The sequence below is a fragment of the Urocampus carinirostris genome, chromosome 1 (genome assembly GCF_059441175.1).
Source record: "Urocampus carinirostris isolate Australia breed hairy pipefish chromosome 1, RoL_Ucar_1.0, whole genome shotgun sequence".
Taxonomy (NCBI): Eukaryota; Metazoa; Chordata; class Actinopteri; order Syngnathiformes; family Syngnathidae; genus Urocampus; species Urocampus carinirostris.
This window is the reverse complement of record NC_142349.1, coordinates 70624689-70648202: the sequence shown is the minus strand read 5'-3', so window position 1 is coordinate 70648202 and position 23514 is coordinate 70624689. Positions and strand designations below refer to the sequence as shown.

General features: G+C 41.8%; 1 protein-coding gene across 1 annotated transcript in view; it reads left to right on the top strand.

The window, feature by feature from the left end:
• The first annotated feature begins 7266 nt into the window (after positions 1-7266).
• Positions 7267-23514, top strand: part of cntnap2b (contactin associated protein 2b) — a 59549-nt gene continuing 43301 nt past the window's right edge. The window contains exons 1-7 of the mRNA XM_088350008.1: positions 7267-7608; positions 10386-10496; positions 10628-10821; positions 12096-12243; positions 15339-15542; positions 15615-15799; positions 21972-22115. Coding sequence (XP_088206134.1) covers positions 7527-7608; positions 10386-10496; positions 10628-10821; positions 12096-12243; positions 15339-15542; positions 15615-15799; positions 21972-22115 — 1068 coding nt within the window. The 5' untranslated portion in view covers positions 7267-7526. The remainder of the gene's footprint in view (positions 7609-10385; positions 10497-10627; positions 10822-12095; positions 12244-15338; positions 15543-15614; positions 15800-21971; positions 22116-23514) is intronic.

Genomic DNA, 23514 nt, shown 5'->3' with positions numbered 1-23514 from the left:
ACAGGAGACCGGCATTTCCACACGAGGGCAGATTTATTTTCTTAAAGTATTTAACTAAGTGAACTCCATCGAATTAGTGTCGCTCGAGTCTTCGTCGAGCCTCCTCTCGATTCTCCCTCGATCTTCTCCGATCTTCTGCCTTTCTCGATCTTCTGAAGTTCTCCCTCTGCCCACGCCTTTCTCCCAAGCTGGCGCGTCGGCTCCTCCCATGGGTGAGCCAGAGAACAGCCCCCACGTGGCCCCACCATCTCGGAGAAGAGCGTCGGGATGTCTGTCCTTGTGCGTCTGGCCTTCCGCGTCAGGGTCCTGTTATCAACAGAACTAAACATAACATTCGCATTCGGAACAGCGTGAACTGTAGCTCACTCAGTGAAAATCTTCATTGCACTCTATAAATGTAACATGTATTTAATCATATAAAATATAAAATCCTTCAAGGGGAAGATGGCCAATAGGAGAAAGCTAAAGGACTTGAGAAAAAGGCTTCCCAGAGACTCCAACGTCACTAATTGGGCCGTTTTCAATGGAGTACACTTTGTTAAATTCTTAGGGAAATTAAATCTGCCCTGTGTGGAAATGTCGGCTTTCCTGTCCTTTTTTTCCTCAAGAAAAGAAGTTGTGTTTGGTTAATGGAGTAAGATAACTAATTCGAACAATTTGGTAAACGGTATATTTAGATATTTCATTCAAACAGTCACATTGCACTGCTATTATTTTAAACACCTTTGTATTTAGGCCAGCAGAGAAGGCCTTGCAGGCCCTCACGGCCCACCACACAGCCCATATATTTACACTATCAGTGTTCTCGTTTGCCCGCGTCCCTGCGTCCTAGACGCATCATTTTTGCTGGGGACGCATCGTGTCGAATTAGTTCGAGTACTAAAAATGTAATACTGCAGTAATATTACAAAATTACTTCAATCATATGAAATGATCTGCATTTATATAGCGCTTTTCAAGTCAATGACTTCCCAAAGCGCTTTACAATGTGCTTCACATTTCCCAATAGCGGCCTTGCAGCCATATAAGGCGCTAACCTGCTTATTGGGGGCATTAGGGGTTCAGTGTCTTACCCAAGGACACTTCAACATGTAACACTGAGAAGCCGGGATTCGAACTGCGATCTCTTGATCCCAAGACAAGCGCTCTACCTCCTGAGCCATGCTACCAAAAAACAACAAAAATCTGACTCAAGAAATACTAAAGTAATACTGCAGTAATATTTTAAAATGACTAAAATTGTATAAAAACTACTGTAATGTTACAGAAATACCACAGATATACAACAGAAAATATTGTATCAAAACACCACAAAATACTATAGAAATACTATAGAAATACTACAGATACGCAACAAAAACTGAACTATGGAAGTACAGTACAACAAAATATGTCATAAATAGTACAAAAATACTAAAAAAGTAATACTGCATTAATATCACAAAATTACTTCAATCATATAAAAACTACTGTAATGCTACAAAATACTACAAAAATACTATGAAAATACTACAAAATACTACTGCAAAACTACTACAAAAATAAAACTACAGTGATGCTACCAAAAAACAACAAAAATCTGACTCAAGAAATACTAAAGTAATACTGCAGTAATATTTTAAAATTACTAAAATTGTATAAAAACTACTGTAATGTTACAGAAATACCACAGATATACAACAGAAAATATTGTATCAAAACACCACAAAATACTATAGAAATACTATAGAAATACTACAGATACGCAACAAAAACTGAACTATGGAAGTACAGTACAACAAAATATGTCATAAATAGTACAAAAATACTAAAAAAGTAATATTGCATTAATATCACAAAATTACTTCAATCATATAAAAACTACTGTAATGCTACAAAATACTACAAAAATACTATGAAAATACTACAAAATACTACTGCAAAACTACTACAAAAACACTACAAAAATAAAACTACAGTGATGCTACCAAAAAACAACAAAAATCTGACTCAAGAAATACTAAAGTAATACTGCAGTAATATTTTAAAATGACTAAAATTGTATAAAAACTACTGTAATGTTACAGAAATACCACAGATATACAACAAAACATCACAACAATACTACAGATACCGGTATACACCGACTATCACGAAACAACAAATCCATCAATTCAAACGAGTTCGCCGCGGTGGCCTCTATCTCGGTATCGTTTTTTTCGTAGCAAACGAAGCGAGCGGTTTGATGTAGTGAAAGGAAGTCCGTTTCTTTTTACAGAACCGGCTTTTTCGGCTCAACTCATTAAAGAGAGCCGGCTCTCAAACGGCTCACTTGCTTTGATGCATTATATTACGAATTATTATGTTGTATAAAGAAGTTAAGAAAAAAAAAGGATGTATAAAATGAAAAAAGACAGGTTTGTGGTTATCCCTTTAATCGGTATATTACAAACAATCATTTGATGCAGAAAATGAATTCATAATTTGATGATTAAAACTGAATTAATATATAGATTTATATTATATATTTGTCATCGATTTACAATCTCAACCTTGATAACACTAAATTTTGGGGACCCATAGATCTCTGTTGGGACCAATGTTCCTTCTAATTTTCCTTACTGGTCTGAGCGTTCACACAAAGTCGGTGAACAACGCTTGAAACAACAGTGAGCAACCATAATCCCAAGTGTGGCAACTAAGTCATTATCAAACATGTCCAAAACCTGACATTTTGCTGAGTTTCCGGCAATGCAAAATGATTTTTCTCTTTTGAATGAATTGACTCATGTACGGTTGATAAGGTTGCAGGCTGACAAACGTCATTTGTTTTTACAATTCTTTCACAAGATATCCATTTCTTTTTATTTCCTGATATATTTTGTCGCATCATATTAACATTTTTGGGGGATTATTGAGTCGGTTGTGAGATACAGAACTGTACTTAATCACATTTTTTAGTGGAAGTACAATATTGGCAGCAAGATTCACTTGATATCATTGGAAATTATTTGAATGCAACACAAACTTTTTCTTCTTTTTTTCCCTGTTTTTTTTCTACTTTTTTTTCATTCTTTTTGAGATTTATTTTTTTCCGAGCTGTTACTTTTTTTTGTTCTCTATTTCTTTCTTTTCTTTTTTTTCTGGCTTTTTTTTCGAAATTTTTCCTTCTTTTTTCTCTTCCTTTTGTTTCTTTTTTTTTCTCAGCTTTTCACTACTTTTTCATTTTGGTATTTTTTTCTTTTTTGTTCGATTCCCCCCTTCCTTTAAATCATTTTGTGCATCATTTTACATAATATTTGGTCATGTTGGGATGAAAGAAGCAAAAACAACCGGAAGAGCCGTTTAGGACCCGAAAGAGCCGGTTCCTTTGAGTGAGCCGAGCCGAAGAAGCCGGTTCTCGACAAACTCTACTAACTTTACTCAACTTCGTTCGACTTCGACTCGACTTCAAAATACTGCATTTAGGACACAACGTCAGGGGAAGCCGTGTATTTTTACCTTCATGCACTGTAACTTTGACTTAATTCGCTTCTTAATTAATAATTTTGAGCCCTGATTTTTGTGCGCTGGCTAGATTTTTTTGTGCGCTGAGAATGTGCGAGCAGTGTGCACGCGCACAGCTTAAAAGGAACTCTGGTTGGGACCCATAGATTTTTGAGCATGCGAGTCCCCGGGACCCATCACTTTTCACAGGTCAAATGAACATTGCACTATATACAAGGAGTCAGCTACACCTGGTTTTAAGATCTTACTCAAGGGTACTTTGGCAGCGCTCAGCCCTTATTTAGGCTAATCATGGAAATTTATTGTTTGAACACAAGCGAAAACACGGAATTTCCCTTCCCCCAGTGTCAGGAGTGACTTATTAGTGTTCCAGGGCCCCAGGTGTAAATAGGGAGCAGGTGTGGCCCCCATGATAAACCACAATTATCATTTGCAGAAATAGGAAGTGTGCCAAAATCGTGTTCTTCTTCTAGCCCAGGGGTGTCAAAAAGGCGGCCCGTGGGCCAGATCAGGCCCGCTAAGGGATTGAATCCGGCCCGCGAGACCACACTCAGAGAAGCGCAAGAGAAAAACGAGCTGTAGGTTGAAATGTGTCCACTTGATGTTGCCAAAGCCAGGTCCCTCGAACAAACGCTGTATTTGTATTTCTCTCTCTCTCTCTCTCTCTGTCTTCCACTCCTTTTCTCCCACTCTCTGCCTCTTTCACTCTCTGTGTCTCTATTTTTCTCTTCCTTTGTTGCTCTTTGTCTCTTTCTCTCTCTGTGTCTTTTTAACTTCATTTGCTCTAGCTTCATTTTTTTCCTTTTCTCTTTCTCTTTTCCTACCCTTTGTGCTTTCTTTTCTCCTTTCTCTCCTTCTGTCTTTCTATTTCTCTTTGGATTTCTTTCTTCCTCTCCCTTTCTTCCCCCCCCTCTTACGACTTCTCTTTTTATCTCTTTTGATTCTCACGCTCTTTTCCCTCTCTCCCGTTTTTTTCTTTCTTTGTCCCGCCCTCTCTCCTTTTCCCTCCCTCTTTCTCTTATTTCTTTATCTCTCTTTTTCTTTCTCTTTCATCTACTAGTCCGGCCCCCGACAGAATGTTTGTTCTGTCGTGTGGCCCCTGAGTTAAAATGAGTTTGACATCCCTTTTCCTCTCACTCTCTTTCATCTCTTTGTCTCTCTTTTTCTATTTCTTTGTTCCTCTTTGTCTCTTTCTCTTTGTCTTTTTTCCTTCTTTTGCTCTTTCTTCTTTTTTTCCTTTTCTCTTTTCTCTCTCCCTCTCTTGCTTTCATCTTCTCTCTTTCTCTCCATCTCTGTTCTCCCCTTCTCTTTTCTCTCCTTCTCCCTTTCTCTTGCTTTCCTCTTTTCTCTTTCTCTCTATCTCTGTTCTCCCCTTCTCTTTTCTCTCCTTCTCCCTTTCTCTCTTTATATTTCTGTTTGGATTGCTTTCTTCATCTCTCTTTCTTTCCCCCTTCTCTCAACATTTCTCTTTTTATCTCTTTTGTTTCTCACATTCTCTCTTTCTACCTTTTTTTCCACCCTCTCTCTTTTTCTCTCCTTCTCTTTCTCCCCTTCTCTTTCTCCCTTTCTCTCTTTCTACTTCTGTTTGGATTTCTTTCTATCTCTCTCTCTTTCCCTCTCTCTCACCATTTTTATATCACTTTTGTTTCTCACATTCTCTCTCTCTCTTTCTCTCTCTCTTTCTCTCTCTCTTTCTCTCTCTCTTTCTATCTCTCTTTCTCTCTCTCTTTCTATCTCTCTTTCTCTCTTTCTTTGTCGCACCCTCTCTCTAGTTCTCTCCCTCTCTTTATCTTATTTTTTTCTCTCTAATCTACTAGTCCGGCCCCTGAGAGAATGTTTGTTCTAACGTGTGGCCCCTAAGTTAAAATGACTTTGACACCCCTGTAATCTAGCCCCTTCATATAGGATGGAGATACATTATGGTATATTTTTTTTTCACACGTTTCGTGACACGCGATAACTCCGGAACAGGAATCGGTGGCGGCTCATTAAGCAGACTTTAACAAGGAAAATGAGAAGTGCTGCTGGATCAAAGAATGCAATGTTAAAATAGTGTGCTTCTAATGCCAAGAAGTAGGACTTCACTGCATTTCATTTCTACTGCACTAAAATGAAAGAGTAAGGTTGGTTTATGAGGTCTGGTTTGTCGGACTGTTTCTTATTTTTCAGGAAATTTCTTGTCAAGTTTTCTTCCTTTTCCTCATGTTGGGGTTTTTGAGTTTTTCCTTGCCCTCATGTAGGTTTTAGATCAGGGAATGTTGTAAAGGTGGTCTGTGCAGGTCTTTGAGACTTAATGTCAGGGGTCTCCAACCAGGTGCCCCCTGAGGACAGCTGAGGTGCCCCACCAGTGCATGGTCATTGTGATTTTCTAGTCAAATTATTTTTTTTAGGGTTAGTCGACCGAGTCAAATTAACTCTAATTCCTACTCATTGCTCTTCTCTTTCTTTCTTTCTTTCTTTCTCTTTCTTTCTTTCTTTCTTTCTTTCTTTCTTTCTTTCTTTCTTTCTTTCTTTCTTTCTTTCTTTCTTTCTTTCTTTCTTTCTTTCTTTCTTTCTCCCTTTCTTACCTTCTCTCTCTTACTCTCAGTCTTGCTCTGTCTTTTTTTGTCCCTTTCTTTCTCTTTTCTCTTTCTTTCCCCCTATCTTTTTTCCTCTTTCTTTCTTTTGCTTTATCTTCCCCTCTCTCTCTCTCTCTCTCTCTTTCTCACTCTATCTTTCTTACTCTCTCTCTCTTTATTTCTCTTTCTCTCTCCTTTCTGTATGTCTTACTTTCGTTCTCTCTTTATCTTACCCCTCTCACTCTCTTACTCCCTCACTCTCGATCTTTCTCCCTTTATGCCTATTTATTTCATTCTTTCTTTCTCTTTCGCCTTTTCCTCTCCCTCCCTCTCTCTTTCTCTTGCTCTTTCTCTGACTTTCTATTTCTTTGTCTCTCTGTCTCTGTCTCTTTTCTCCTTCTCCCTCTCTTTCTTTTTTATGTCTCTGTCTTTTTTCACCTTTTTACTTGCAGTAGTCAATCAGAGGGTTACAAAGAGATATATAAGAAGACAAAGAGAAGAAACAGAGAAAAAAGAAGGAGAAATAAGAGAGAAAAGCAGAGAAGAGGGAGATAAATTGAGAGAGGGGAAAGCAAGAAGAGAGAGACAAATTGAGAGAGGGAGAAAAGAGAGAAGAGAGGGAAATTGACAGAGTGAACGTGAGGAAGTGATAGAGAGAGAGACAGAAGGGGAGGGAAAAGGAGGTAGGGAGAAAAAACGAGAGAGAAAGAGAGGGAAAGAGAGCGAGAGAGAGTTGGAGAGAGAGAGAGAGAGAGAGCTGGAAGAAATGACTGCTGTGACAAAGAGGAGAGAATGACAAAGCGAGGAAGAGAAATAAATACTGAATGGAAGAGATTAGAAAATACAGCTACATCTGCTTTGGAAGTGGCGCTTGGCTTGATTTAAAACTGCAGCTCGAATTCGTATTTTCCTCCTGAGCTTCTCTCGGCTGATTCTAAGCGTCGACGGCCGCTAACTGGCTGAAAATTCAAGTACAGTCTCACATTGCTTGTTTTTATGCCTGCAGCAGGCCCCTCTAACCTCTACCGTATACAAAACCAAGGCCCCGCTTGTCTTCTATTCCCCAGGGGCCAACGGCGGGCCCTTCTGTTCCCCCCTCTCCCCTCCTCCCTTTGATATTTAGGGGCCCCCTTTGACTGACACAGCGTCTGGACTGTACCAAGTGCCTCGGCGAGAGAGGGGTGCGTAGACATTACACCGAATTCTCCGCTTGTTTGGTCAGCTCCCGCTTGGGTGACCATGCACCTGGAGTATCATTTTTTCCGAGCCGCACGCTCACATCCGCCTTAATTTTCTTTTCTTTAAAAAAAAGAAAAGAAACTAAAAACAAAAAGCTGAAAGGTCGATTCCATTTTGCAACGTTTTGTGTTATTAAAAGCGGCGACGAGGAGAGCCAGGAGGGGAGTCAGCAGCATCCCGCCTGGGTTCGCTCTATTGTCTCATCCGGATTTCGATTTTTGGGGGTCTTTTCTTGATAAAAAAATGTCTCAGGGGCCCAAGTTGTTGTTGTTAGCGGTCCTGTGCGGCATCCTCATCACCTGCAGAGCCCCGTCCCCGGTTTACCGTAAGTGGGATGAAGCACGCACACGCTTTGGGTAGCAATGCTAGCTAATTTGAAGTGACGCCAGATTGAAGAATCTGAGATGAAAACAAGGGCTTTGTGATGATTTTTTTAAAAGTATGGTCCCTTTAAGTAACTCATTAGTGCCGGGTTCGGGAAGGTATATGTGGTTCTCATACCTGTCAAGCTCCAAGGCTCCATGCCCTTACAAACTTGTATTTTCCCTTACAAAATACAAAATAATCTTACACCATATTTTTTCTTTTCAAACGTGTTTATTGATGTAGTTTAACATGTTATATTGTACATGTGTTTCGTTATATCGTATATATTGTTAATTCACATTTTATACTGAGTTGCTCGACATGAATGAGGTTTATTATAAAAAAAAGTTCAAAAATGAAGTCGCTTGGACGTTCACTGTAGAAGGAAAAAAATTCATGCAAGTATAATTAAGTAGAATAATACATTTTCTGGGCAGCACGGCGGCGCAGTGGTTAGCGCATGTGCGGCACAGTTCATGTCTTGGGAACCTCCTACGTGGGTTCAAATCCAGCTCCAGACTTCCTGTGCGGAGTTTGCATGTTCTCCCCGTGCTTGCGTGGGTTTCCTCCGGGCACTCCGGTTTCCTCCCACATTCCAAAAACATGCATTTCAGGTGAATTGGCCTGTCCAAATTGTCCCTAGGTGTGAATGAGCGAGTGAGTTGTCTGTCCCCGTGTGCCCTGCGATTGGCTGGCGACCAGTTCAGGGTGTCCCTTGCCCACTGCCCGATGATTGCTGGGATGGGCTCCAGCGACCCCGCGACCCTACTGAGGATAAGTGGTGCAGCTGATGAGATGAGATGAGATGAATACATTTTCTGCATTCAATCATTGTTATATAATACACGGATTAAAGGGATCACCACAAACCTGTTTTTTTTAATTTTCTTCCTTTTTTTTCTTCTTAACTTCTTTATACAACTTAATACTTCGTAATATAATGCATCAAAGCAAGTGAGCCGTTTGAGAGCCGGCTCGCTTTAACGAGTTGAGCCGAAAAAGCCGGGTCTCTAAAAAGAGACGGACTTCCTTTCACTACACTACTACCACATGAAATCCGGTGTTTTTTAAGACCACATGTATTTCAAATTTACTTAATCAACCCCGCCTGTTGTTTTCAGATCAGAATGACTTACGGCGTTTTGATTCAGGTTCGGCCATTGCGACTCGATGATTGTATCCAAAGAAAATTCAAAACTATGTTGTGATCGGAATGATGCATGATGGGAAATCCCCAGGCGGCAGACGCATGCGCGCAGTAGCGTCAAACCGCTCGCTTGGTTTGCAACGGAAACAAACGATACAGAGATAGAGGCTACCGCGGCGAACTCATTTGACTTGATTGATTTGCCGTTTGGTGATAGTCAGTGTATACCGGATGGTACCCATAGTTGACAAATTTGCGTTTTTCTGTACAGATTTTCTTGTACGTCGTACACGTCTTAAAATGCATAATAAACAAACTTTTTACGGCAAAAACGTACAGGTTGACAGGTATGTTGATGTGACGCCAGATTGTAAAATCTGAGATGAAAACAGGGTTTTGTGATGATTTTTTTAAAGTATGGTCCCTTTAAGTAACACATTACTGCCAGGTTCGGGTAGGTAAGGCTCACGAGCCATATGTGGTTCTTCTCATGAGTACATCTCAGAGATAAAATTGTATTTGCGCGTTTATTTATTCCTTATAAACTCTGTATTAAGCACGTGTGATTCATTTTCAAAATTTGGAGGTCTCCAATTTATTATTAGGCTACTGGAGCATATTTGACATTCATGCCTACATTGTATGGGTCTTCTACTTCCTCCTACCACCAGAGGGCCCAAACCGGGGTTTGAACTGGGCACAGGTGTCCAATCACCATGCACCTTTGCCCAATTATCATACACCCATTAATAGGACATTTTTATCTGCACACGTGGCTGGGTCATTATGTCGTGAATATCGGTGGACCCAAATGCAGGAAGCAGAAGGCAAGGTGCTCAAAAATGATTGTATTGAATCACAAAAATGCTCAATAAAGTTACAAACGAATGGTCAAAAACAACAATAAAAATGTGTGAAACAGAAAAACAAAAAACAAACCTCCAAAACCTGGATAGAACTGCAAGCAGGTAATGGTATTGATGGTGGTCAACGAAATTTGATCCAACCACATCAAAATGTCGTCTTAAAGGGTGCAGGACAATTGGGCACAGGTGTATGGTGATTGTGTCACGAGGTGGAAGGGTTGACCGGACCAGAACGGAGGCAGGAAGGGAGAACTCAATTGCGTACGATCAAAGCTTTTATTTACCTAAATAAAAGTTGTCCAAAAACTCCGGGACAAAACAGAACAAAAGCAATCTTACACTCAGAATGGTCAGGTGCAGGTTTCCTCCGACTTAAACTAAACAGGACAAGGCATAACAGAACAGAAAAGGTATAATGAGCCAACACCCGCAATACCCACAGCCCAACCTTAAATAGCAGCCACGCAATTAGCTGATCTGCTTCAGCTGGTGACCAGGGGGCGGGGCAGACCGGTCGCCACGGCGACCATGACAGATTGGACCTGTGCCCAGTTGGAACCCCAGTTGGGGCCTCCAGAAATGCTGCATTTGACTGCTAGCTGGAAGTGTGTCCCAACAAATACAAAGCACTGAGTACATTTAAAATATTGGAAATGTATTTGTTTTGCGTCTAATAGAATGGTGCATTTCTGGAAGAATTCATCTTGATTTTCTGTCCTTTAGGAAGATGTGAGGACAGTTTGGCCACGCCTCTTCCTTACAGCAGCTTCACCAGCTCATCAGTTCATGCTCGGGACTACGGTGCCGGTTATGCCAAGCTTAATCGGAAACTAGGTATGCGTACTAGGTATTCAAAATGCAATTTTTTTTGCCCCTCTTAATCATTAATATAAACTCTACACTTTGGTTGATTCGGTTGGATTGTTGTAAATAACATTGTCCATTTTCATATTATTAAAAACCAGGCGCCGGAGGCTGGTCGCCTCTGGATTCGGACCGGTACCAGTGGTTACAGGTGGACTTGGGTTCCCGAAAAAAGCTTGTTGCCATAGCGACCCAAGGCCGCTACAGCAGCTCTGACTGGACCAGCAAATATCAGCTACTTTACAGCGACACCCAGACAAATTGGAGGCCTTATCTACAGGATGGAAACTTCTGGGTGAGGAACCTTTCCATAAAACTTATGTTCGCAGTTACCGTGTTTTCCGCACTATAAGGCGCACCTAAAAGTCTTATTTTTTTTCAAAAGCTGACCATGCGCCTTATAATACAGTGCGCCTTATATATGGCTCAACATTAAATCACAAGGTCTCGCAACTTACGCAACAGCCGCCGACTCGATTTTCCCCCGAACGTGGAGTAGTCCTGGGATTTATATACCAGCGTTTCATTGGCTAACCAATGTGTCAATCATCATTTGAATCGATCACTATTGGCTAAAGTTATTCGGAGCCTCGGATAGGCTAGAGGGCCGAAACAAACCCTGCAATTGGCCGAAAAAGATGTATCAATCATCCGTTGAATCGATCGCTATTGGCTGAAGTTATTCGGAGCCTCGGATTGGCTGGAGGGCCGAAAAAAAACCTGCAATTGGCCGAAAAAGATGTGTCAATCATCCGTTAAATCGATCGCTATTGGCTGAAGTTATTCGGAGCCTCGGATTGGCTAGATGGCCAAAACAAACCCTGCAATTGGCCGAGTTTAGCAATGGCGTAGCAAGCTTAGCAAGCTTGCTAAAGTACACCATTAAGAAACATGTTTTGTTAGTCTGTATTTGCAAATAATTTACTCTCCTGGATTTACTTCACTCACGGTTGTAAGAAGACCATGATTGCGTATCATTATTGAACGTGAGAACTTAGGTGAGCTATGCGGCTTTATATTTTCCCGGTATCTTGTTTTAGAACGATCTTGATGTTGCTGTGATGAGTTGAGTGAATTAAACTCAACTCCAAGTGTTTATTGACATATGCACAGTAAAGTTGCGAGCGAAAAAGAAAATAGAAACTAAGAAATGGTTGGCATTTCTTGAATCCCAAGACTTTAACCTTCCAAATGATATTTGAAATGACGCATTTGAGTGACATCGTACGGACACCGCATCCGCACGTGTCTACGACACGTATTTGCTTCTTTGCAAGCTTTGGGAATGTTAAGGGGGTAATCAGTTGGACTGAATCATCTGACTGTTTTGTCCAGGTTCCCATTGTAGCGCCTTATAATCCGGTGCGCCTTATCTATGGAAGATATAGGACCAAAAACTATTTTTTGGGCGTGCGCCCTATAACCCGGTGCGCCCTATAGTGCGGAAAATACGGTAATTGTTCAGCAAACCTCCAAGCCAACACAATATAGAGCTAATATTTTAGTACTGCAGAACTGATTCCCTTTAACAATACATAGTAACCTTTCTCTGTTTCTATCACGTACCAGACATTTGAAGGCAACATAAACAGTGAAGGTGTGGTCCGTTATCAGCTTCAGCACCCCATCCTGGCCCGTTATGTCCGCTTAATCCCACTGGAGAAAAGCAAGGAGGGTCGTGTTGGACTACGCTTGGAACTTTACGGCTGTTCATACTGTGAGTCATATTCGTTTGGATGAAACTGGTTTTCTTTAAATGTAATGTTTAGAAGCTGCAATGCAGGCATTAAGTCAAATTTGAGTCCAGAAGGGGTTTGTACTCCACCAGGGCTGCCTTTTGTCACCAACGATGCTCGAACTACTATGGACAGAATATCTAGACGCGGCCTTGGCCTTAAAGGGGTCCGGTTCTGGGGCCTCAGCATGTGGTGCTGTTGGCTTCTTTAGGCCGTGATCTTCAGGTCTCACTGTGAAGCAGCCGGGAAGAAAATCAGCACCTCGAAGTCTTGAGACCATGGTTCTCAGCTGGAAAAGTGCGCAATGCCCTCTCCAGGGGGAGAAGGAGATCCTGCCCAAAGTGGAGGAGTATAAGTATCTCGGGGTCGGAAGGAACAGGGGATCAATAGACTGATCGGTGCAGGGTCTGCCGTCATGCTTACAGTCCATTGTGGTGAACAAGAAGCTGAGCTGAAAGGCAAAGCTTTTTCAATTAACTGGTGGATCCATGTTCATACCTTCATCTATGATCATGAACTCTGGGTCATCACAGAAAAAACAAGATCCCAGATACAAGCAGCTGACATAGGTCTCCTCCGCAAGGTGGCTCAGATCTCCCTTAGAGATAGAATGAGAAGCTCAGTCATCCAGGAGGTACTCAGCATATAGGCTGTTTCTCCTTTGTGTTGAGAGGAGCCAGCTCAGGTGGCTTGGGCATCTGATAAGGGTGCTTCCTGGATGCATCTCTCTGGAGGTGTTCCGGGCATGTCCCACCAAAAGGAGGCCCCGGGGAAGTCCTAAGACACATTTCTAGGCCTGGGAACGCCTCAGGATCCTGTTGGACGAGGCTGGGGATAGGGAGGTTTGGGATTTTCTGCCACGGCTGCTGCCTCTGCGACCCGATCCTGATAAGCAGAAGACAATGGTCAGTTGGATGGATAAAGCTCTGTAAAAATATTGTGTTGCTGTTTCTTAGCCCGCACTTTATGATAGGATGCCATGGGAATGGAATCTGGGTTATCAGATCTTATCTCTTTTTTTCTAGACTGTTTGGATCAACATTTAGCCTGTGCCGTATCCCATTTAGGACCTGACCTGGTCAGAATACATTTTGAGTATTGTTTCCATACCATTGGCCCAGGTCTAGTGTTCCCACTGCTTGGAAACGTTAGCCTCTATCTGTGTCTTGGGAGACCAGTTCAACAGCGCTAAGCACAGAGGTCTGTGCTCAATAATTCCAACCCAAATGGGTTTCGCCTCAAAACATGTGAATACATTTCGGTACCCAATCCTTTTCAAACTATACATCCATATTTTAGTAATCATCTACAAACAGAAGAGCAGCTTCAGCTTCAGCGACAGACTGCTGTCAAGGTCTTGTTCCACGGACAGACTGAGGAGATGATTTCTTCCTCATGCCATGAGGCTCTTTAACTCCAGATTAGACCCAACCCCTACATTTGCTTATTACCCTATTTTCATTACAGTGTGTATTTTCCTTAACACTATTTAAATACTCTATTGCAAAACGTTATATTGGGTATCTATCTATCTCTGGTATCTAAGGTATCTATCAATGGTATTTATGTATGGTATCTATCTATCTATCTATCTATGGTATCTATCTATCTATCAATGGTATTTATCTATGGCAGGGGTCGGGAACCTATGGCTCGCGAGCCATATATGGCTCTTTGTATGAATATCTATGGCTCAGAGACAAATTTGATTGCATGCAAAATTTCTCCATCCTATTCAGGTACACGCAAAGCCAATCCAGAGCTAGGTAAAACGGCGTTACTTCGCAATATATATAGGGCACGTTTTTCACTACAATTTACAGTCAAGGTGTCACACAAAAAAGGGGGAAAAAAACTCGTTTTGGCTGTACAACGCTAAAGAATCCTTTATATAAAAGTTCACTATATAATCTGTGTTCAGTGTTCAGATACCTTATGATGAATACACAGAACACACTGTAAATACGCCAAAACACCGGAAGAGAACTTAGTCTTTTGATTGGGTGAGTGGGAGGGATGGGTGGAGCCATGCAAAAAGCGCAAGCACTCCCTCCCATCTCTCGCCCTACGCCATCTGCGCCAAAAGTGAGCTCATCAGGCTCCCTATTTGCAGAATGTTGCGACGTTTTTACACAATAACAACTTGCATCTGGTTTTGAAACCAATATGTATGAAAAAAAGGGTCAAAAGGAGTTTAACCGATCTTGAGTAATTGCAAGAAAGAGACAATTTTAAAGTGGTATGTTTGTTGATTTTGGGACAGGGGCTCTGGCATTATTCTCTTTTCATAATTTTTATCAAATCATCAAAAATAAATGTGCTGAAGACTAAGCTTTTGTCTGGGGTGCAGGTTTAGCAATTTTGTAAATTTGTCTCATAATATATGGTGTGGCTCTTTCCCAAAATAAAATTAATATTTTTTGCTTTTATGGCTCTTTGAGTCAAAAAGGTTCCCGACCCCTGATCTATGGTATCTGTCTATCTATCTATGGTATCTATCTATGGTATCTATCTATCTGTCTTATCTATCTATGGTATTTATCTATGGTATCTGTCTATCTATCTATGGTTCGATGGTATCTATCTATGGTATCTATCTATCTATCTATCTATCTATCTATCTATCTATCTATCTATGGTTTCCGTGGTATCTATCAATGGTATTTATATATGGTATTTATCTATGGTATCTATCTATCTATCTATCTATCTATGGTTTCCGTGGTATCTATCAATGGTATTTATCTATGGTATCTATTTATCTATGGTATCTATCATTGGTATCTATCTATGGTATCTATCTATCTATGGTATCTATGGTATCTATCTATCTATCTATCTATCTATGGTTTCCGTGGTATCTATCAATGGTATTTATCTATGGTATCTATCTTTCTTTGGTATCTATCATTGGTATCTATCTATCTATGGTATCTATCTATGGTATTTATCTATCTATGGTATCTATCTATCTATCTATCCATCTATCTAAATTTAGCACACATTGTATCAACTCAAATAAAGTGATTTTGACCTAATAGAAGTTATTTATCAATAACAGAGAGCTGTCTTTCAGGGGGCGACGTGATCGGTTTCGATGGCCACGGGATCCTCTCCTATCGCTTCCGAAGTAAAAAGATGAAGATTGTGAAGGATGTCATCACGCTTAAGTTCAAAACCACAGCTGAAGACGGGGTGCTCCTTCACGGGGAAGGACAGCAGGGGGACTATGTTTCTCTTGAGCTCCGAAGGGCTAGACTTCAGCTCAGCATGAACCTTGGTAAGAGACCATAGAAGCCCTGCTTCTGATTTTGTTACCTGCGCTACACTTTTTATGTGCTTGTTCACTCAGGAAGCAACCAGTATGGCTCCATTAAGGGTCACACTTCTGTGACCAGTGGGAGTTTACTCGACGACAACCACTGGCACTCGGTTGTCATAGAACGATACAGAAGGAACGTCAACTTTACTCTGGATCATCATGTGCATCACTTCAGGACCAATGGAGAGTTTGCTCACCTTGATCTTGACTTTGAGGTAAAGCCTGGCTGAGACCTTCTTCCATAGTTTTAGTGGACTACGTTTTATCTATCTATCTACCTTGGTCATATCCCTCAAAAGGGGTGACTGACAGCAAGACAAACACATACAATAACAAAGAAAATAAAAGGGAAATAAATAGCAAAAAAAAAAAAAAAAAAACACACAAAAAATGTTTGGACCATGGCCAACCCAATTGCCCAAACACCTAAACATGTTAAGCACCTCGGCACCCAAGTTGGTCATGCTTTCGTCCCTCCAGATGAAACGGGACACCAGAAAGCAGCCATGTCACTCGGGTCAGGGTGACACAACACTCTCTTTTGTTCAACAGCAGGGCCCGACAGCTTTCACTGGTTTACCCCTGCCGCATCATACGGGTGCCCAGCCCATCCTTAAGAACGCGTCCACAATCCCACTATCCTTTTACAACACCTCTCCACTCCTTTTCTATCACCAACAAAAAGAAAATAAAAAGGAAAAAATACACACCCAAAATTTTTTGGACCATGGCCAACCCAAATGCCCAAACACCCAAACAAGTGAAGCACCTCGGCACCTAAGTCGGTCATGCTGTCACGAGACGTGGTGGCGTGGAAGGGGACCGGACCAGAACGGAGGCAGGAGGCATGAAGGGAGAACTCAAATGCGTTGACGATCTATAAGTTTTATTTAATAAAATAAAAGTCGCCCAATACTCCGGGGGAAAACAGAACAATACAGAGTTCCTCCGGCACGAACTCAACAGGACATGGCATAACAGACTAAAACATAACAAGGCATAACAGACTAAAACAGGACAAGCATAACAGACCGGGATTGTGTATAAGAGTAATGAACCAGCCCGCAGAACCCACAATGCAGCCTTAAATAGCAGACACACAATTAGTGGAACTGCTTCAGCTGTTGCCCAGAGGGCGGGGCAGACTGGTCACCAAGGCGACCGTGACAGAGCCCCCCTCTTAAGGGACAGCTCCCGAGGTCCCAAAAAGAAAAAATTACAACCTCACGCCCCGGAATGTTGACGCTCGCGATTGGGGCAACCCCGCTCCCTCCTCCGAACACGCAGGAACGGGGAGAGGCAGGCGCCATCTGCGTCGGGCGGATCGGAATCGGCGCTCGGCAGGGAGGGGGTCTGGTGGGCAAACTGGACAGGGGATAACAGACAGGCAGAACCGACGAGAACAGGACAGGCAAAATCAGGGCAGAATCAGAACAGGTAAACAGGACAGGCAAAATCAGAACAGGTAAACAGGACAACCCCGCTCCCTCCTCCGAACACGCAGGAACGGGGAGAGGCAGGCGCCATCTGCGTCGGGCGGATCGGAATCGGCGCTCGGCAGGGAGGGGGTCTGGTGGGCAAACTGGACAGGGGATAACAGACAGGCAGAACCGACGAGAACAGGACAGGCAAAATCAGGGCAGAATCAGAACAGGTAAACAGGACAGGCAAAATCAGAACAGGTAAACAGGACAGGCCTCTACAGAAGAGTCGCACTCAGGTCAGGCCGATGCAGAAGAGTCGCACTCAGGTCAGGCCGATGCAGAAGAGTCGCACTCATGGGGTTCAGGTTCAGAAGAGTCAGACTCAGGGGGCTCAGGTTCAGAAGAGTCGGACTCAGGGGGTTCAGGTTCAGAAGAGTCAGACTCAGGGGGTTCAGGTTCAGAAGAGTCAGACTCAGGGGGTTCAGGTTCAGAAGAGTCAGACTCAGGGGGTTCGGGTTCAGAAGAGTCAGACTCAGGGGGTTCGGGTTCAGAAGAGTCAGACTCAGGGGGTTCGGGTTCAGAAGAGTCAGACTCAGGGGGTTCGGGTTCAGAAGAGTCAGACTCAGGGGGTTCGGGTTCAGAAGAGTCAGACTCAGGGGGTTCGGGTTCAGAAGAGTCAGACTCAGGGGGTTCGGGTTCAGAGTGGCGATTCAGACAGGACAGGCGGAATCAGAACAGGCAAGACATGAGAGGGTCAAAATCAGAACAGACAAGACATGAGAGAGTCAAAATCAGAACAGACAAGACATGAGATGGTCAAAATCAGAACAGACAAGACATGAGAGAGTCAAAATCAGAACAGACAAGACATGAGAGTCAAAATCAGAACAGAGAAGACATGAGAGAGTCAAAATCAGAACCGGCAAAACAGGAGGAGCGGAGTCGGACTGGCAGGCAGCGGAGTCGGAGTCGGCCCGACGGGCAGCGGAGTCGGAGTCGGCTCGACGGGCAGCAGAGTCGGAGTCGGGCTGGCACGCAGGGGAGACGGAATAGCAGGCAATCGGCACGGGAGTCGGGCAGGCAGGCATGAGAGTCGAACAGGCAGGCGTCAATTCTTCCCGGGACCCCATTCGAGGCACAGCAAGGGCCACGACGGGCGGGGCCGTGGTTCGAACGGGCAGGGAAGGCCAACTCAGTAGGCGCCTGCCGAACTGCGCTCTCCAGCTCTCCCCAAGTCGTGCTGGGATCGTTCGCTGAGTTCTATTTGTTGGCTGGTTCATTCTGTCACGAGACGTGGTGGCGTGGAAGGGGACCGGACCAGAACGGAGGCAGGAGGCATGAAGGGAGAACTCAAATGCGTTGACGATCCATAAGTTTTATTTAATAAAATAAAAGTCGCCCAATACTCCGGGGCAAAACAGAACAATACAGAGTTCCTCCGGCACGAACTCAACAGGACATGGCATAACAGACTAAAACATGACAAGGCATAACAGACTAAAACAGGACAAGCATAACAGACCGGGATTGTGTATAAGAGTAATGAACCAGCCCGCAGAACCCACAATGCAGCCTTAAATAGCAGACACACAATTAGTGGAACTGCTTCAGCTGTTGCCCAGAGGGCGGGGCAGACTGGTCACCAAGGCGACCGTGACACATGCTTTCGTCCCTCCAGACGAAACGAGAGACAAGAAAGCGGCCATGTCACGCTGTTCAACAGGAGGGCCCGACAGCTTTCACTGGTTTACCCCTGCCGCATCATATGGGTAGACAGGACTACGTTTACATGCACTGAGAGATATACAAGATATAAACTCTCTGTTGGCAGAATTATTCAGATAAAAACACTTATTGAGGTTTTAAATCTACATCGCGGATTTCTCAGCCCGCCCCGCACAGCCATCTTGGTCGACTGCTCCGGGCGGACTGAAAACATCCGGTCGGTAGGCGTGGTTTATTGACGTCACACATAAACAGGAAATGAAGTCACACATGAGTGCGACTTCACAAGAAAAGGAAATAAGATTGAAAAACGTATTTACAAAAAATGGAATTAGACTGATCTTTGAAACGTGACTATGTGTATGTGTGTGATGATTGTTTTTATATTAGGAATATAAAAACAGGTTCATTTCATAGCATGGAAGTCTGAGAAATACACAACCAAAAACAGCCAACTTTACACATGCAGCAAATAAATAAGACAAATAAATAACCCCATATACATGGTGTTTACGAGTATTCCGATTCAAACGAAGCAAGAGCGATGTCCAATGGACATGGTTTCCGTTTTTAACTTTTAAAATTAAATAAATGATGACATCATTCAAGTCACTCACTAAATTTAAGGAAGTACTGTGCTTGTTTCCACTGTGCCCCAAAGGTAAACACCAATGCTGCATTCCATGTGTTAACATGTTGTGCTCTTGCCAGAAGCATGGACTTACACTATATATGGGTGCATACAACTGAGGCATCCACAATACTGTAAGTACATGGATGCACCGGGATACAGATCCACAGTTATTTTACGGCAACCAAACATCCCTCATGCACAGTAATGGGTAGAAGCAATCGGAATACTTAAATTGTCAAGTCATGTTTATTTGTGACGCCCTTAATCACAAAGAGTCTCAAAGGGCTGCACAGTTCAAAGACTAATGCAAACTAAAGACTGTTATGACACCATCCCCTCATCTAAAACCTACATGAAGGCAAATAATACACAGATATTTTCAACATAAAATATACGTTATTCATATGCTATAGAATAGAAGTGTGTTTTAAGCTTAAAATTTAAACATTTCTACTGAGGTTGCAGATCGAATCTCAGGGGGAAGAGCATTCCACAGCACCAGGGCCCGAATGGAGAACGCTCTCGAACCTGCGGATCTCTTCTAGGCTCATGGGATCACTAGTAGACCAGCATTTTCAGAGCGAAGGCTCCGGACCACAACATAGGGGGAAATTAAATCTGAAAGATATGAGAGAGCAAGTCCATGCATGATTTTGTATACTACCAACAGAACCTTAAAATCACATTTTAAGTTAACAGGGAGCCAATGCAGGTTAGCTAAAATAGGGGTAATGTGATCAAACTTTCTTGTCTTAGTTAAAAGCCTCGCTGCATCATTTTGTTCCAGCTAAAGGCTCTTGATTTTGGACTTAGGGAGACCAGGGAGTAGTGCATTACGGTCAACGAGAGGGGAAGTAACAAACGCGTGAATTATAATCCCCGCATCCGACTGAGACAGCATAGGGCGAATTTTGGCAATGTTGCGAAGATGGAAAAAAGCTGTTAGTAATATTTTTAACATGTGTTTGAATGGACAGATCGGGGTCAAATATGACACCTAAATTTTTGACTAAGTCACTCAAATATTACATTTGTCAATGTTCAGAGCTGTTTTTGAGAACAAGTCACGGCATTAAGATGGACCAATAACTAACATTTCGGTCTTTTCAGAGTTAAAGCGCAATAAGTTGAGTGACATCCATTCTTTTATCTCAGTGAGGCAGACCTCCAAATTCCCACAATTTAGTGTGTCAGATTCCTCCATCGGAAGATATAGTTGAGTGTCATCTGCGTAGCAATGGAAACTGATATTATACTCGCGAATAATATCACCTAACGGAAGCATGTAAATCCTGAAAAGAAGGGGGCCAAGTACTGAACCCTGCGGAACACCACAAGTAACACAAAAGGGCTCAGATGTCATTTCACCCTATTTAACACAGTGCGTCCTATCTAAGAGGTAGGATCTGAACCATAAGAGGACGGTTCCTGAAATATGGACTTATACTATATATGGGTGCATACAACTGAGGCATCCACATTACTGTAAGTAGATGGATGCACCGGGATACAGATCCACAGTTATTTTACGGCAACAAAACATCCCTCATGCACAGTAATGGGTAGAAGCAATCGGAATACAGTGGAACCCTGGTTTTCGAACGCCTCTCAGTTCGAACAAATCGGTTCTCGACCAAAAAGTTCGAGAAATTCTTGCTTCGCTGTTCGGTCAAATAATCAGAGTTCGAACGCCGGTACGCTAGGGTGCGATGCTGAGCGGCGTACGCGTGTAGATCGTGTAGAACTGTTATCACGTGCGGACGTGTTTCGTTTTGCTTTCGCTTTTAATATAGTTGTACCAAGTGTTTTAGCCTCTAATTATGCCTCCGAAGAAGGTCGGTGCAAGCAGCAAAATTGCTACAGGTGAAAAAAGAAAAGTAGTGCGTACAACTATTGCATTTAAGAAAGAAATAATAGCAAAATATGAAGAAGGTGTTTCCGATCTTGCTATAACATACAGCATGGCTTCTGCTGAGCACCACAAAGGTAAGAAATCCTATTCATAATTATTTTCTGTACCCTTTGTTTATTTTTACACGTTCATGTTGGCGTAATCTTTCGTATGGAAGATTACGATAACGCGAACGTACGATTAGCCTGGGTTAGCTTTGTTTACGTAAAACATTCAGGGTGTTGTAACGGAGCCCCATTTCCAATGAAGCGCTAGCCACTTCTTGTGGAGACCCGGGTGCTAAATGACTTGTAAACAACCTGATTTTTTTATCTTTACACGTTCATGTTAGCTAACGCGAACGTACGATTAGCCTGGGTTAGCTTCATGTTTACGTTCATGGTAAGCATTCAGGGTGTTGGAACGGATTAAAAATGATTTGCATTACTTTTAATGGGAAAAACGATTTCGGTGATTGAACAAATCGGTTTTCGAACAGGGTTCTGGAACGGATTATGGTCGAGAACCGAGGTTCCACTGTACTTAAATGCGCATACATGCACGAGTAATCGTGAAATTTAAAGACTACCCTAAGAGTATTTGCAGTCAATGATGATCAGAATACAGGCAAAAATCAGATTCTTATTACCTGCATGTAAACTTGTTAATGTCAGAGTTTCTGTGTTTTCATTCACGTGGTTTTTGTATCCCAGATTAGCTTTGGTGGCCTGCCCCTCTCGGCTAAATCTAACTCAGGAGGTCGAAACAACTTTGTGGGCTGTATGGAAGGGATCACCTACAATGGCGACAACATCACGCACTTGGTCCGCAGGGGAAGAGTGGACACCTCCAGCTTTGTAAGACATTTCTTTGCAGATTTTGTCTCTTAGAACTACCTGTTAGCTTCCTGATTCCAACCTTTCCCAACTACTACCTTCTCTCCTTGCATGGTGTCTAGGGTTTGTTTTGCAACAACAAATCAAAAATCTCCTTTGATATCTCACGTGTAAAAGCTATAATAATTATTGATATGCGATTTGTAACGCACCCTGTGGTTTTTAAGGCCAAAACAAATCCGCCCTTAAAATGTGATCGCAATCAATTCTGAAAATATTTTACTTTCGATCGATAAAATTCCTAAGACGCAACTAGTGATAATTATTTAAACTAAAATATTTTTTAACACGTACTTTTTACCATGACAAATTGTCTAAATGGGACAAAAATAAACTCAATAAACAATGTAGGACGAAATCCAATTGTCCAATAGATAGTTCTAGCTAGCTGGCTAGCTATCTACTGTAGCTATTTTTCTAGCTAGTGTATCCATCTAGCTCTCTATCTAGCTAGTTAGGTAGCTAGCTAGCTCTTTGTCTAGCAAATCTATCTATCTCTCTCTCTCTATCTATCTATCTATCTATCTATCTATCTATCTATCTATCTATCTATCTATCTATCTATCTAACTAGTGTATCCATCTAGCTCTCTATCCAGCTAGTTAGGTAGCTAGCTCTTTATCTATCTATCTATCTATCTATCTATCTATCTATCTATCTATCTATCTATCTATCTATCTATCTATCTATCTATCTATCTATCTATTTTTCTAACTAGTGTATCCATCTAGCTCTCTATCGAGCTAGTTAGATAGATAGATAGATAGATAGATACTTTATTCATCCCTGAAGGGAAATTCACTTAGGTAGCTAACTAGCTAGCTCTTTGTCTATCTATCTATCTATCTATCTATCTATATATCTATCTATCTATCTATCTATCTATCTATCTATCTATCTATCTATCTATCTATCTATCTATCTATCTATCTATCTATCTATCTATCTATCTATCTATTTCTTTCTTTATTTCAAATTTTTTTATTATTATAATATATTTATATATATGTCTACATCTGCATGAAAATGTACTAATTACTGCCCAAGACAATACACAGTGATAAAAACGTTTTATTTTAATGTCTTTTATCCAATTAAGCTATTGTGTCAGTAACTATGAATATATAGTTATAAAAAATCAGATAGTAAGTATATTTAAAAATTGGATTTACAGTATAATGGAAGGTTTTTTTTACATTTATGTTTGTAAATCTTTCACTTCCTTTTTCAATATTTTGAAATTACTGCTTGGTGTGATTTTAAACCTTAAAATGAAATAAATTCCTCAGTGAAAATGTATAGTAGCTGTTGCTGGTTTCCAGATGGAATGAAATCTAACTAACATCCTCCTTAATAGTTT